Source organism: Ambystoma mexicanum, chromosome 11, assembly GCF_040938575.1.
Source record: "Ambystoma mexicanum isolate Mex_15411 chromosome 11, UKY_AmexF1_1, whole genome shotgun sequence".
Classification (NCBI taxonomy): Eukaryota; Metazoa; Chordata; class Amphibia; order Caudata; family Ambystomatidae; genus Ambystoma; species Ambystoma mexicanum.
The window spans coordinates 1,199,507,196-1,199,523,123 of NC_090934.1; the positions used below are offsets into that span (position 1 = coordinate 1,199,507,196).

Here is a 15,928-nt window from a genome sequence, read left to right on the forward strand (position 1 = left end):
TCGAAGAAGTCGGGTGGGGGGTCTATGCTCGGGGCATAAGTGTTGATCAGCAGGCATTCCATGTTAGCCAAGAGGCAGTGTAGGATCACATATCTACCCTCTCGATCTATGTGGCTAGTGCGTAAGGAAAACTCCACTGATTTGTGAATTAGGGTTAGCACTCCCGTGGATTGAGAGGAGTACACTGTGTAGAATTTATTGGCTCCCCATGCCGGCGCCAGGGAGGCGGAAAGGTGCGCAAGTGCATGGGTCTCCTGCAGCAGAAGAATATTGACCCCATGTCTCTGGGCGTATGCAGTTATCCTACGAGCCTTGGTGAAATTACTGAGCCCCCGCACATTCCATGACATTAGCCTAATAGCCATGTTACAAGCTTAAGAAACATCCCAGCATCGCGTAGCATTGATTGTTGACCATGTAGTAATCTTCGATGCAGGGCTACCGTCTTCCACCCTCCAAGCCGCACGCTCCTTGCCATTTTCACAATAATGTCCCTCAACATTACCACCCACCTCCCTCACTGCCCTCCCCAACCAAGCAGTGTATAAGTCCCCACCCCAATACCTTGCGGGATCGCGCCCTGCGGAACGGGGGCGCAAACGGCTGCGCGCCCAACTGGAGCGCGTACAACGGCCGTAACATACCAAACTCGGCATTGCAGCTGCAGCGGGGGTCGCTGTTGCCGTAAACCCAACTTGAATGTGAGATTGGTGCAGCGCACCGTGTATTATGCAGCGGTAACATTTAGTGCATTACAGGGAGCTTTAACAATAGGTTACACTTAGCAAAGGATAAAGATGATGCGATGTTCATAAATACCACAAAGGAAGCATAAACGGCGTGCTTAAATAGCGCCCATGGCGGCCCACATGTATGGGTCCATGTTCACCTCTTCAGTCACCCGCAACAGGCTCCTCTAGCAGGTCGGGGAGAGGAATGTGGGCCTCGATGAATTTCACTGCCTCCTCGGGTACCGTGAAGAAGTACAACTTGTCGCGATGAGTAAGCTTCAGGCGTGCCGGAAATAGCATGGCGTACTCAATTTTCCTCTCTCTGAGCAGTTTTTTCACGCCGTTGAATTGCCTATGCTCCATTTGCACACCCATGGAAAAGTCTGGGAAAACTAATGGTTTGGGATTCAAATTTCAGTTCCCCTTTCTCCCGGGCCAAGCGTAGTATGTGGTCTCTGTCCCGAAAGCTCAACACCTTGGCAATGATCGGCCTGGGGAAGTCTCCCGGTTTGGGACGTGGGGCAAGCGCTCGATGGGCACGTTCAATCGTGAAGAACGGGGAGAGTTGGGGGTTACCCAAGAGTTCTCTCAGTAGATTCTCAACTGCCTGCTCCATATTACCCTTCAGTGCGGACTCCGGGACTCCCCACGATGCAGAGATTATTCCGGCGGGACCTGGATTCCAAGTCGTTGCACTTTGCCTTAACTTGCCACATATCCCGCACCAGTTCAGAAACAGTGTTTTGAAGAGTGTGCACGCCATCCTCTGTGGCCCCAATACGAGTCTCGGCCTCCACCAGTCTGGTGCCGTGCTGGTCCAATTTGGCTCACATAGAAGCAACACTTGCATTTATGTCGTCCAATTTTTCGTGAAATGAAGCAAAGTTTCTTGCCATAGTTTCCATCAGGGTGGTGAGGTCAGGCTGCAGGGATCCGGATGGTGGGTCAGAGTCATCCCGGCTCGGAGGAGACCTCTCCCGCTCCTGTCTTGGGAGCGACTTAGCGTATTTGTCCATTGCTCCCGCCTTGTCGGTTCCGTGTGATTTACTTGGCATGCTACGGGAGTGCAATGAAGCACCACGGGGAAGCTTCTGTGAATTATTAGGACCGCAATCTTTGGGCCCCTTAGGTGCAGTAATATCGGGACAGGCAAGGGAGTCCCACCCCTCCGGCAGCAGGAGTCTAAATTCGGCGTGCGGGTAGTGTTGAACCGCTCACCAGGCGACACCGTTCCAGAGCAGGATCGCAGGTCCCGGTAGTTGCAGCGGCAGAGAAGGATCGGACGGAGGCTCAGACGTAGGTCGCAACTCCGGCACCCCGTGTGGGCGGCCCACCGTAATCAGGTTAGGCCCCAAGGGCTGGGTCCCCAGCCGTTCAGTTTATCGCCCCAGGGCTACAGTTCCACAGCAGTTGGCGAGTATGAGGGCCTCAGAGCCGGAGGGGGCGCCGCACCACAAATGCAGCCGCCAACCCCCTCACCCGCAGGGGCGTAGCTCGGGTCTTACAGTCGCAGGCCAGCAAGAAACCAGGAGGCACCCAGGATAGGAACCGCTTCAGGCGCCGGGCAGTCCAGAAGGAGAAGCTCGGGAGGAAGGTACAGCCCGGGCGGTTCGTAGAGGGTCAAGTGCACAGGTGGCAAGGGCAGGAAAAAAATATAGTCCGCCGCTTCCGCGACCTCCGGGGGGCCTCCCCCCTGACGATGTTGCGTGGCTCCGCAGGGCACCAGATGTAGGCAGCGGCTCCGCCAGGCTTAGGAAGTCGCAGTCACAGCAGCATGCAAGGGCCGAGTACGTGGCGCGGAAGCCCTCAGTGAGCGGGGAGCCGGGTCTGGAGGAAAAAGGGTCCTGGTCAGTGAAAAAGTCGCAGTTTTCACCACGACCTGGATCAATATGTCGCTCCGAGGGCAGCGAAGACGATGAGCTCACTCCCAGCGACGGATGATACAGGGAACCGCTGATCTAGGCGGATATACAGCAGTCGGGCACAGAGCTCAAAAGCTAGGCAGCCATCTTGCAGGCTGCTCAATAGCACCCCTCTACCCCCAGTTTTTTCGCTATTTGACAGAACTGAAGTGTAGCCTCCTTTTTTGTCCTGGCATTAATCAGCATGGTCACAGTTTTAATCAAAAGTGTCCCACATCCCGCCATCAGAGACAACCACAAAACAACACAAACTCTCTTCCGTAGCAAAGCTCCTCTTTCCCCTTACTTCAGCATTACTCAGCTCCAGCGTGGTCCTCTTGTAGTGCTTAGAGCTTTCGATCCCCAAGTTGCTCACAGTGATGAGGCCATACTTTCCTTTTGAATCGGTCTCCAGTGGCCAGTACTGACCGCACTTCTTCCTTCCCCCCTCTTCACACCTGTGTAGATAAAGAACATGGGGAAGGGGAATGGGTGAGGAGTAGGAAAAGAAGAAGAGAAAGGGGATAAAGGCATTAGCATGGGGAAGGCACAAGAGGGTGACAAATCCTTTTTGGGAGACATATACTAGTCAGCGGACAGAGCATTTTACCCAAGAGCCACAAGTAAAGTAACACTATAGACAGGCTTGAAAACACATTCTGTTTCTTCTTTCAGAGTATCTATGATTTGCCCATGTGGATGTTAAAACTGTTTGCCTTTAGGTAGCATTCTTGAGGGCGGTCTGTCTTGGGTTGAAAAATCTATGTCTAAAATAGCACTGCCCTATAATATAAAGACACTTTTCTCACATGGAGCAAACATATGCTTTTCAGCTAATTTACATATCCAGAATGCATTGTGCAGCAGTGAAAGAGAACTTCCAGTAAGTAACATCTACTAAGTAGCACTATGGCATGTGGACTTGTTATCGGAAATGGGCTATTCTAACCTCACTTATCATGTTGAAGGATTTTTTCATTCTTTTTTTTAGCCCACCATAACTTGGTGTTTATGGAGCAAATAATTCGACTATTGCTAAATATTGTATTGTGGCTGCGATGGAGAAGATTTGCCCTAATTTTACAGTGCAGGAATAATCAAGTGAGTTATGAAAGGTCTTGCATTTCTGACTGTACAGAAACTGCTACCATATAACTGGGAAAATGCTAGAGGTGGTATGGAAAATCTGTGGGAGTTTGACATGGTCACTCCATGTATGTTTTGAATATTATTGTTTCATGATGAAATATAATATTATTCAGACAAATATTTAAAAGAATGTCCGAAAAATATCCAAAACTTAATTCCACTATGTTGAAAAATAATTACCTTAATGTGACGAAGATTCAACTGAACACACTCAAGTATAGAGGTTAGATGATTAACCTTGTCAGGGTGTTTGAGTGAGTCGGCCTCTGAGTTTGCCTGACCAGGTATATGGACTGCCTGAAGACAAACATTGTTTTGCACTGTCCATTCCCAAATTTGAACAACCAAAAGTACTTAGTCATGGTCCCGCCTTGTTTGTTGACGTAAAACATCGCAACAGAGTGGTCCGTCCTGCTGTGGACCACTGTGTTGCAGAATTTGGGTTGAAAAGCTTTCAAGGCAAGAAAAATCACCAGAAATTCAGGGTTGTTGATATGATGACCCCTGTCCAGATGGGGCCACAAGTCGAACACCTCCAAATGACTAAACATTGCTCCCCAGCTGAGGAAAGAGAAGTCTGTTCATTTATTTGATTTAATTATCAGATATTTGTAAGGCACCTGTACAACAAATGGTGTTTCTGTGGGGACGGATCTAAAAATGGTGTCCCCAATCTAAGACTGTCTAAGTCTGACCACCAGCGTAGGTCGCCGGCCATTTCCCGAGGCACAGGAATTAAGTGTCCGGGTCAGATGCCTGGGTCCAGACCTGTTGGAGCGTTAATTGGGTACGTCTCCTCTTCAACCTTGCTAGAGGGAGGGCTAAGACGCAGGATACCATAAGGCCCAGAAGCCTCTGAGACCACCGTGCTGACATGTGGATGGAACTTAGAAAGAGAGAGCATGTGTGTGATAGGCCTCTCATTCTGTCGCTGGTTAGAAAAACCCTGGCATCGACTGTGTTCCATCGAAAACCCAAGAAGATCAGGTCCTGCGCCATTGAGGATTTTCACCAGTTCACTGACAACCTCAGCATGAATAGCATCTGGAGTAGTAGGTGCATGTGTGAAGCTGCTGTATTAGGACAGTGATTGCAGAGGAGCCAGTCGTCCACATATGGATAGATTTGAATTTCTCGAAGCCTGAGAAACGCTGCAATCACAGCCATCATCTTCGTGAAAACTCTTGGCGCAAGCTTAGCCTGAAAGGAAGGGCTCCATACTGAAAGTGTTCAGACCCTACCAAAAAACAAAGATATTTCCAGTGCTGGGGCCATATGGGTATATAAAAAGGTATGCATCTTGAAGATCCACCACACAGAGCCAATCTTCCTTTGCAAGGGAGTATCGAATTTACAAGGGCGTGATCATCTTGAATCTTTCTTGGGAATGTGCAGATAGAAGTTGGACAGGCCTAAAATAGTGCGCAGGCCAACCTGGTTGGATTTCGGCACTGAAAATACGGGAATAGAAACCCATGCCCTCTTCCGCTGGATGGACTTTATCGACCGCATGTCCAGAAACTTCTGAACATCAGCGTGGAGAGCGGGAAAACCTGTCTGCTGCAGGGGAGGGCAGAAAGGAGGAATCAGTGGCAGGGGAAGGGAGAATTACAAATGGGCTACTGACAGCATCCACAGATCTTTGCTGATGGTCCACCATGTATCCATATGTAAGGAGAAGCACCCCATTTCCCTCCCCCCACCGTCGTCGTATAGAAACGCTCGAAATATCATTTGGTATTTTTTCCATCAGAGGAGGGAGCACTGGTCCCAGAGGTAGAGGCTGCTGGCTGGGAGAAAAAATTGCCTCCTGGTTTTTTGGAGCTTTGGCCTAGGTCCGCTTGGGGAACGGTCTGGCTGATGCATTTTGGGACCTTGGAACCCTCAAAACCCAGAAAAAGACCTGGATCAGTAATCAGACTTTTGAGGGTAAGACTTTGTAGCACGCTGCTTTGTTATGACAGATAACGACTTTGCTGTTAAGGTGCTTGCCTTGGTCTTCGCTACCTCATTGTCAGTAGAACTTTGGAAAAGGTCTTCACCTTCGAAAGGAAGGTCTAGAACATTCTCCTGCACCTCTTTTGTAAATTTGGTTGCGTGCAGCCACGCCTGCTGAGTAATGTCAATGCGCAGAATGAGCCCTCGGGCAGAAGGTATCCATGCAATGTGCTGCGTATTCTAATAAGTTCTGAGCTAGGACTCAGGCTTCAGACAAGCCGGTCTTGAAATCATCAAATCTGTTCTGAGGGATGAACTGTTCAACTGTTCGAACTGACAGTTCCCTCCATAGATTTAGATTATCATCTGCTAGCACTGCCTAAGTATATGCCTGACGAAGCTGGAGGGCAGAGTTGGCAGAGATTTGCTTCTCTAATGCCTCTAAGGCCTTATCTTCCTTCGAGAGCTCCTTTGCCACAGAGGAAGAGGTAGCTGAGGACTTGGGAGTGTAGGGTAGCCGCTGCCACAACAGTTGAAGACTGAGGGGGACATGTGGATAGGGGAAACTATTCAGATGCCTGCAGCACGTAGCTAGCGTCTATTTGTTTATGTAATGGCCCGCGTGTCGCTTCTCCCACACCTTGCAGACTTCGCCCAAAATTTATTTTTTAATAAAAGGACCAGAGCACTCGAGATTTTAATCGAAGAACCCTGGACAACACTCCGGGTTTGCTGCACATCAGGTTCATAACGCCATAAGATCCAAGACCCTATCATGAAAGGCTTTGACTGACGATGGAGGATTGTAGTCTTCGTCAAGCTCCTCTGGAATCGCCATTTTAGTGACATTGTCCTGGCATTAATCAGCATGGCCACAGTTTTAATCAAAAGTGTCCCACATCCCGCCATCAGAGACAACCACAAAACCACACAAACTCTCTTCCGTAGCAAAGCTCCTCTTTCCCCTTAAGCACAGGAAGTAGCCGTGCCCCTGGTCGAGTGCTCTGAGGCCCTAAGGAGGATCTTTTCCAGCTATTCTGTAGCATTCAGAGATTCCTAGGATGATCCACCTAGATAAGGTTTGCTTTGAGACCGCCATACCCAACTTATGGCCCGTGTAACCAACAAAAAGTTGATTGGTTTGTCTTAATTTAGACATCCTGGAAGTGTAGAAGCTAAGTGCACGTTTTGGGTCAAGCCTGTGTAACTTCTCTTCCTTTCCAGGATGAGGTGGAAGATAGAAAGAAGGTAGAAGGATTTTTTGAGTTAAATGGAACTCAAGACCATTTTGGGTAGAAGGAACAAGTTACTCACCTGTAACTGTTGTTCTCCAGCATGGGTCTGGCATGGAATCTACGCCCATGAATATTCCCCGTCGTCAGGCTGGGAATCCTCGGTAAAGGAAAAAAATCAGTTTCAGTTTTGTTTCTGAACGGTCTTTCTCCTAATAACCAATCACTGGTCTCTGGGTCATACTGCCCCCAGCCAATCACTGCCCTCTACCTAAGCCCCTCCTCTGGCAGCCATCTTCAGATTTGGCAGCACGTAAAGTGGTAGTAGGACCAAGAGAAGAGCCGCAGAGGGGAAGGTGGGAGGGTTCGCATGTGAATCCATGCCAGACCCATGCTGGAGAACAACAGTTACAGGTAAGTAATTTGTTCCTTCTCCAGCATGGGGTCTGGCTTGGATTCACATGCTCATGAATAAAGAATACATAGCAGTACACACATGCACAACCACAGGAGGTGGCAAGGCTCAACAGTATGCATTTCAACAACTCAACATTAAGCATCTTTTACCTCCTCACTAGGCTCACCTTCAAGCGAACAGGTTGCGCAGCACTGCTTGGCCGACTCTGGACTTCTCCCAGGAATCCCGGTCGAAGCAGTAGAATTTCGTGAAAGTGTGCTTCGACCTTGACGTAGCAGCCCTGCAGATGTCCAGCAAGGGCATGCCAGACAGGAACGCCGTAGTTGCAGCGATCGCTCTGGTCGAATGGATTCTCGGACGGCCAGGCAAACGGTCGGTATGCCTAACGATGACAATGGGTGATGCAGCCGGAGAGCCACCTGGAAATGGACGCCTTGGAGAGGGCCTTCCCTTGGTTCACAGGTCCAAAGTTCACAAACAGCTGTGATGTCTTTCGAAAACCTTGTGCAGTCCACATAGAACTTCTGCACTCTAGCCACATCCAGCAAGTGCAAAATCCTCTCAGCCAGCGACAAAGGCGACGGGAAGAAAACAGGCAACACCGGGCTTGTCGAGATGGAAGTCCGATGGCACCTTGAACATGAAGGAGGGGTGCGTCCTTAGCATGACCCTTGTTTCGTAGAATGTCAAGTACGGAGGCTTACAGGAGAGGGCCTGGATCTCTCCCAGTCGTCGTGCAGAGGTGATGGCCACAAGAAACGCTGTCTTCCATGATAAGAATTTCAGAGGCGCCAAATGCAGAGGCTCAAACGGAGGACCCATGAGCCTAGTCAGCACCACATTGAGCTCCCACGCCGGGGGTCGGAGCCTACACATTCATGAACTCCTTCACCAGGCGATGCAACCACAGCGACGACCGCCCCATAGTTCTGTGAGATGGCCACCAGATGGATTTTGATAGAAGCGTGTGCCAGCCCCGTCTTGGCCAGCGACAGCAAGTACGGTAGTACTTGAAGGGCTGTGATCTGTAGAGGGTTTATCTTCTGTGCACAGCACCAGACAGTGAACCTCTTCCATTTATGTCTGTAACACTTAAGAGCCGAAGAAGTCCTGACCTTGGCAAGTACCTCCTTGCAGTTCGCCGGGATCTTGTATCCTCCAAACTCTAGCTCTGCTGGAGCCAGGCCTGCAGGATCAGCGACCCCGGGTCGTAGTGCAGAATCGCGCCTCCTTCCCTGGCGAGAAGATATGCGTCCGCCGGAAGCTTGACCAGAGGGCACACTGACATGTCCAGAAGGTCCGGGTGCCATATCTGCCTTGGCCACGCTGGTGCAACGAGAATCATCCTGCACCGGGACTGTCTGAGTTGACTGATGAGTCGCAGTATCAACAGTAATGGCGGGAACGTGTATAGGAACAGGCCGTCCCAGGGGAATGAGAATGCATCCCCCCATGTTCCCCGGCTGGGGAAACCTGCTGGCGAATCTCCGGCACTTGGTGTTCGTCGCTGTCACAAATAGATCAATATGGGGATTGCCCCATCGTCGAAACAGTAGTTCCACCTGATCCTGCCGAAGTTCCCACTTGTGGCAAGAGTGCAGCTCCCTGCTGAGTGAGTCGGCAACAGTGTTCTTCACTCCTGCCAGATTAAAGGGTACCAGGAACATCCTCTGGGCGACGGCCCAGTGCCATAGATCCTGTGCTTCCTTGGAGAGAGCCGGGGATCTGGTGCCCCCCTGCTTCCGAATGTAGAATATCGTGTTGTTGTCGGTAAAGACCTGCACCATCTTGCCCTTGAGGGACGGAAGGAATGACTTGAGGGCCCAAAACACAGGCCGGAGCCAGGACATTGATGTGCAATGACTTCTCCGGGAGCCAAAGGCCTCTTCCGTGGAGATTTCCGGTATGTGTGCCCCATCCCTCCATGGAGGCATCCGTTGTCACCGTCTCCTGATGCACTGGGGTTTGCTGTGCCCGCTGCGAGATGCGTGTGGACCCCCCACCACCGAATCGCTTGCCAGAATATCTCGTTGAGGGCGATCTGGTCTTTGAAGCTTCCCGACACTTGTATCCAACGAGCGTTGAACTCCTGCAGCGGCCGCATCCGCAGCCTGCACAGCCGAACGAGGTAGATGCATGACGACATGCCGAGCAAGGACTTGATGGACCTCACGCTGGCAACCCATGGCCGTTGTACCTTGCCCAGGATGGCTTTTATCCTGTCCTCCGACGGTGACGCCAGGCGCGTCACTGTGTTGAGTCTGGCTCCCAAAAAACCGAGCGTCCTGTGATGGCATCAAGCACGACTTTGCATAGTTTGTTGAGAATCCCAGTTCGGTGAGCCGGCGAACGGTCCTCGCTGTGTGTTTGACGGCGAGTTCCCTTGACGTCGCTCAGATGAGCCAATCGTCCAGATAGGGGTAGACGTGAATCCCCTGCAGGTGCATCTGGGCCGCCACTGGTGCCAGGCACATGGTGAAGACCCTTGGGGCCGACTTCAAACCGAAGGCAAGGGCCTTGAATTGATAGTGCTGCCCTTGGACCACAAAGCGCAGAAACTTTCGAATCACCTTGTGTATGGGGATGTGGAAATACGCTGGGTCGCCAACTGCCGGTCTTCTTTCGGACAAGGAAGTACCACGAGTATACTCCGAACCCCCAGAGCCTCTTCGGGACGAGCTCTATCGCGCTCTTTTTCAGAATCGCTCCTACCTCCAGAAGCAGTTGTGGAATGTGGTTTTCTTTCCTGACCACAGGTGGAAAAGGGGGACACTTACTTTGGAACTCCAGGGTGTGTCCATGGGCCATGGCATCCAGCACCCAACAGGTGGAGATGGACTTCCACATGCCGACGAAGTTTGCAAGCCGGCCTCCCACCGGGGTGCTTGTGCCGGTTCAGTCCTTCACCGTGACCGTACCACCTTGGGTCCCTTGGCGACGACGATGATTTCCTCCGGCCTTGCTGTGGCCTCTATAGACCTCCTGGGACGAAGAAGGGGCTGATTGCCGTAACGACGAAGAGCTGCCACCGAATCCTTTGGAGGCAACCTGGGACTTGCCTCCGGAGGACCGAAAGGACAGTCGTCATTGCTGCAGTGTGCCCAAGGCACGAGCCGTCTCAGAATCTGCCTTGATGGCCTGCAGCTACTCGTCCACCGTCTTGCCAAACAAGTTGTCCCGGTCGAAGGGCATGTCCAATACCCTTGCCTGGACGTCCTGACGGAAGGTGGTGGCCCTGAGCCAACCACGCCGGCGAAGGCAAACGTTGTTGCCCATCTGGCAGAACCCGGTGTCGACAATGTCCGAAGCCACCTCGCCTTCTTGTAGGATTTCAAGGGCCTCAGCCCTCTTGTCGCCTGGAAGGAAGTCCACGAGAGAGGCGATTTTAAAACAGAGCTCCCTGTCGTAGCAGGCCACGATGGCGAGAGCGTTGGCCGCCTTAATGGTCGTCGACGCAGACGACATGACCCGTCGTCCCATGGCGTCTATCTTCTTTCCCTCGCCGTGCGGTGGGATGTCGACGTCGTCGACCCTGCAGATTTCTTCCTGGCCACCGCCGAGACCACTGAGTGCGGGGACGGCTGTGCCCTGAGGCACATCGTGCAGAGTCTGGAACCCAGTATTTCTACTCGTACCTGTCTCTCTTCGTCGGGGTCGAGGATGGTTTCTTCCTGAGGGCCAGCTCTTCGTCCCAAATGTCGTCCAATAGCGGGACCAACAGCACAGTCTTCCTCTTGGCCTCTTGTCCCTGATAAAGGAATCCCTCCTTTTCGTCGGGGTTGTGCTGAAACAGCTCCGAGGCCCTAGAGATCATGGCGTTAAAGGATCCAATCTCATCGGGGGGAGAAGCCCTGGGTACCAGCGACGGGAGATCAGTTCCGTTGTTGTCACCGTCGTCCACACCCGTCGTCGCCGTATCTGGCTCGGTCTCATCCCTCGCCAGAGGGGATGGAGGGGAGGTACGGTGGAGGAGGATGGACTCGTCTCCTCTTAGTTGATGGATCCACTGACGGTCGAGGCGCCGATCGCCCGTCGGCATGGGCAGCCTTGTCCGTATCTCCATGCACAGGATGTGCAGGGCATGTAGGATGTCCTCCGATCTGTCCGTCGGGAGTGTTGGTAGTGGCCTGGGGTCCGGTTCCTCCCTGCCCTGCTGTTCCTTGCAGTTCCCTCGTCGCTCTCCCCAACCGCCTCATCAGGGTCCTTCCCGTAGGACCTGGCCTCGGCAAACATTGTGTCCAGCACCGTCTTCAGGCCTGAAAGCTCCTCTTTGGAAGAGATCTCTGAATCTAGCAGGACCACTGCGCCCCCCCCACCCTTCTTCTCGGCCAGGGGCGACTGTCTCGGGGAGATGATCGGCATCTTCACAGGAGTCTTCTCAATGGGCACAAATGATTCCCTCTGGGGGTGCAACGAAACTCTCACCTTGGTGGATGCCTCCTGGGAACCTGCATCCGCGGCCTTCACCAGGGATGCCACCACTCCCACAATAGACGATTTCAGCTGGTGAACCTGGGCCTTCACGACCTTAGGCGCATCTGGGGCCTTCACTGTGGAGGGAGGGTCAGTGCCGCGCTCCCCTTTGGCTTTCTCCATTGGAGTCGATCGGGTCTTCTCCCGAAGTTACCTGGTTGCTCAAACTTCCTTTTCTTCACCAAGCCGGAGCATTGGCTTGTGGTTGACGGCATCGGCGATGCTGCGCCCAGCCTGGCTTTTGCGGAGCCCGTACCAACAGCACTCCCGGTGCCTGCGGACTCGTGGTGCTTAACCTTCTGTTGGGCCCCCGTCGCCGGAGCGCCCTCAAGGGGCTCACCTGCCACCAGGTTCTTTGTCTCCAGCCACTCAGCGAGCCGCTTGCGACGGTCCTTCATGGTACGGGAGGACATGTTCTTCCAGAATGCACAGGCCTCCTCCACGTGTGATTTGTCTGAGTGTCGGCAGTAAAGGCACCAAGAGTGCCCATCTTCCAGGAAAACGTTCTGTTGTCCAGATCCTGGGCAGATCCTGAACAGAGGCATTGAGTCTCCCTTATCTTCGGCCATGTCCACGCGGGGTAGGCCTCAAGAATCTTCTGGAATCCTCCAAGAAGTGAAGTTCGATGAAAAATCGCCCTAGAGGGGCATAGAAGTTTCCGAAAATGGGTCCCCATTAATCGGATGATGAATCAGTGGAGCTTGAGGCCGAAAAAAATTGAGAAAACTGAAAAAATGCAATACGCAGTAAAAGCTCGAGAGCTATAGCACGAGGACTCCCAACACTTGAACGTGCGGTAAAACATCTCAAGATGGCTGCCAGAGGGCAGTCATTGGCTGGCGGAAGGATGACCCAGAGACCAGTTATTAGGAGAAAGAGTTCAGAAACAAAACAAACAGATTTTTTCTTTACCGAGGATTCCCAGCCTGACAACGGCAAATATTTATGAGCATGTGAATCCATGCCAGGCCCCATGCTGGAGAAAGTTACGTTTTAACCTTAAGGATCACTCTATCCTTAAAGGAGACTGTAACGAGGCTTGACGTTCACTCTCCTCGGGGCTGATGTAAGAGCCACTAAAAGAGTGGTCTTTAAAGTTAACTATCTTAAACAACAGGAGTGGATTCATATTCTCTCTCTCTCTCTCTATATCTATATCTATATATCTATATATATAGAAGGTTCGGGTACCACGTCCTCCTTGCCCAATCCGGAGCAATTAGGTTCATGGATTTCACAAACTTTCTCAACCTCCTGATCACTTAGGAATGACGAGAACTTGAGGAAACGTGTACAGGAGTGGAAACTCCCAGTCCATCGCAAACGCGTCTTCCAGAGCTCCTCTTGGGGGTAATTCCCTGGAGCAGAACAGTTTGCAATTCCGGTTGACACTGGTCACAAACAGATCCACGTGAGGGGTTCCCCAAAGGGTGAAGATCTTTTGGAGGACTTCCTGAGCTAGCTCCCACTCAAGGGAGACTGTACTCTGCCTGCTCAGAGCATCCACTGCCGTGTTATCCTCTCTGGTTAGGTGAACTGCTGATTCAGAGATTCCTTCTTGAATTGCCCAGAACCAGCGCTGCATTACTTCTCTGCACAGTGGTAGTGACTCTACGCCTCCTCTCTTGCTGAGGTAGTACAGGGCCACTATCGGGACATTATTTTCCTGTACAGAGGGCAGAAAGGCCTTCAGAGCTAGTCAGATTGCCCTCAGCTCTAAAAGGTTGATGTCTAGTTTGGACACCGATGGAGACGAATGACCACCGATTGTCAGATCACTGGCGTGGGCTCCCCACCCCATGAGTGAGGCGTCCGTCACTACAATTATCTCCAGCCATGGCTGTCAAAAGGGTTCTCCCTTCAGAAGGTTTTCCTAGTAGGCCCACCACAGAAGGTTGTGTGCTACTCTGCTTGGAACCTGAAGGTGGTCTGATTTCCTGCCTGAGAATTTGGACCATTGAGTCTTGAGAGCCCATTGGAGAGATCTCATTCTCAGTCGACCCTCTGGCACCAGGAAAAGGCAGGATGCCATGAGGCCCAGCAGCCTCACAAAATCGAATGCTGGAAGATGCTGGGGACTCTGGAATTTTGTGACCATCTGCAGAATGTCTTGAGCCCTCAAACTCGGGTGGCAAGGCTTTTCCCAAGGAAGCGTCTAGGACAAGTTGTACCAGTTTGTGGCTGTCTGATTGCTGCGCCAACAGATTTGGCTGCTGCTTTGGAGATGTGCAGCTTCTCCAGGCTCTCGATGGCCTTGTTGCCCAATAAATGTGTGCCGTCAAAGGGCATGTTAAGAAGTCTACATTGCAAATCTGGAGCAAAACCAGACTCTCAACCAGGCAAATATGTGCATTACATTGCAAGCAGTCATTGCTATGCTGATACTGTCAGCAGAGTCGAGACCACTCTGGAGAGATTCACATATTGCATCTTTCCCATCCTTGACAATGTTTAAGAAGTCGTCTTTCTCTTCCCCTTCGGGGATATGTCCAGCCGTCATCGCTATGCAATCCCATAAGGTGAAAGTGAATTTGGCCAGTGCACACGTGGCATTTGCAGATTTCAGGGTCATACTCCCCGCAGAGAAAACTTTTCTAGCTAAAGAGTCATAATGCTTTTCATCTCTGTCTGTGGTGGTAATTGGGTATGCATTTTGTTAGGAAGTAGCAGCCTTAACTACCAAACCTTCGGGAGTTGGATGCTTTGTCAGATAGTAAGGGCCACTGCTTGACGCTCTGTACTTGCATGTCAGCTTTTTGTTCACTGCTGGAACTAACTCCGGCTTCATCCCAATCGGCATTAATTCTCCATAGTAGAGCTACATGGAAAGGAAGAATAGGTTCACCTGTGGTCCCTTATCCAAAATATCAGTCAGGTCGTCCTGCTCAAAAGGTGCTGCGGGGCTACTCCATCAAAGATATTCTATGACCCTACAGATCAGCTGTCTGTAAGATCCATCGCCATGGTCTGAGGGATCTGGTCTGTCAAACTATTCCTGGGGAAATGTTCAACCAACTTGCAGATTGCAGGGTTTCATGAAGGGCTTTTATTCTGGAGTCCTCTGAAATTAAGGCCTTTGGAACATTTTGTGTCCCATACTGTGACCCAAAAGGACGTGATTTACCCGAAGATGACTCATCATCCTCATAAATTAAGGAAAGAGACAAAGTATTTTCTAGGCAGATGGGTGAAAATTTTCTTGACATCCTTCGAGAGTTTAGTCATTTGTGTCGACAATGGTATCCAAGTCTTCGACGCAGTCGACTTCGAGGTCTAAGGCGGATGTGGCGTTGATTATTTAGACACTGACATGGAGTCTTTCGGCATCAATGATTTTGTCTTCGAATGAGTCTTTTCTCTGCTTGAGGGAACCTCAGAGAGCTCCTGGGGAGTTTTTGCCTGGGCACCCGGGCCACAGGGCACACAGGTTTTGTCCCTTGCCTCCTTTTTGTCGAGTCTTTCGACATGTGCATGGCTCTCATCTTCCGTCAAGGGGGTTGAGGCCGCATTCTCGAAAACTTTGAGAATTTCTAGTTTGAACCTCTCCCCCTCAGCCGTTGAGGTTGGTTTGGTTGGCACGAGGCACGTTCCGGAGAGGAACATGCCGACTAAGACGGCAATCTATGGTGCCTTTTCTTCTGTTAGGAAGATATATCATTATTGTGCATCATCCCCTCCCCCAGGGAGACCGCCAGCACTTTCTGCTGGTCTTCTTGTCCTTACATTTTTATCCTGACTGAGTGGGGTCTTGGTCCACTCATTCATTCTTGAGGAACTCTATTCTTTGTAATCTACCTGTACTATGGAGTCTGTCTGCTCCATAGATCTTAAAGGCATCTGTGTTTTACTACTGCAGCACATGCCTCCTTATAGGCAGTGTTGCTGGGGACCATTAGGGTCCTCCTTTAAGACTTTTTCTATATCCTTAAGTAACTACAGTTCTTAAGGATAGAGCGATACTTGGTGTCAATCCCAAAATTCTAAAGGCAGATTGGCACACTCCACCTTCAGTGGAGTGCCAAGGGGATATTATCCCTGTAAGGAAGGCATGGTATCAACAGTAAGACACGTGACTGCAGTTCAAGG

The 15,928-nt window shown here is 51.2% G+C and overlaps 1 protein-coding gene across 2 annotated transcripts in view; it reads right to left on the reverse strand.

Moving 5' to 3' along the window:
* Window positions 1-15,928, reverse strand: part of PTPN9 (protein tyrosine phosphatase non-receptor type 9) — an 808,671-nt gene that overhangs the window by 193,935 nt on the left and 598,808 nt on the right. For both annotated transcript variants that reach the window (XM_069624559.1, XM_069624558.1), the window contains one exon: window positions 2,940-3,090. In XM_069624559.1, coding sequence (XP_069480660.1) covers window positions 2,940-3,090 — 151 coding nt within the window. The remainder of the gene's footprint in view (window positions 1-2,939; window positions 3,091-15,928) is intronic.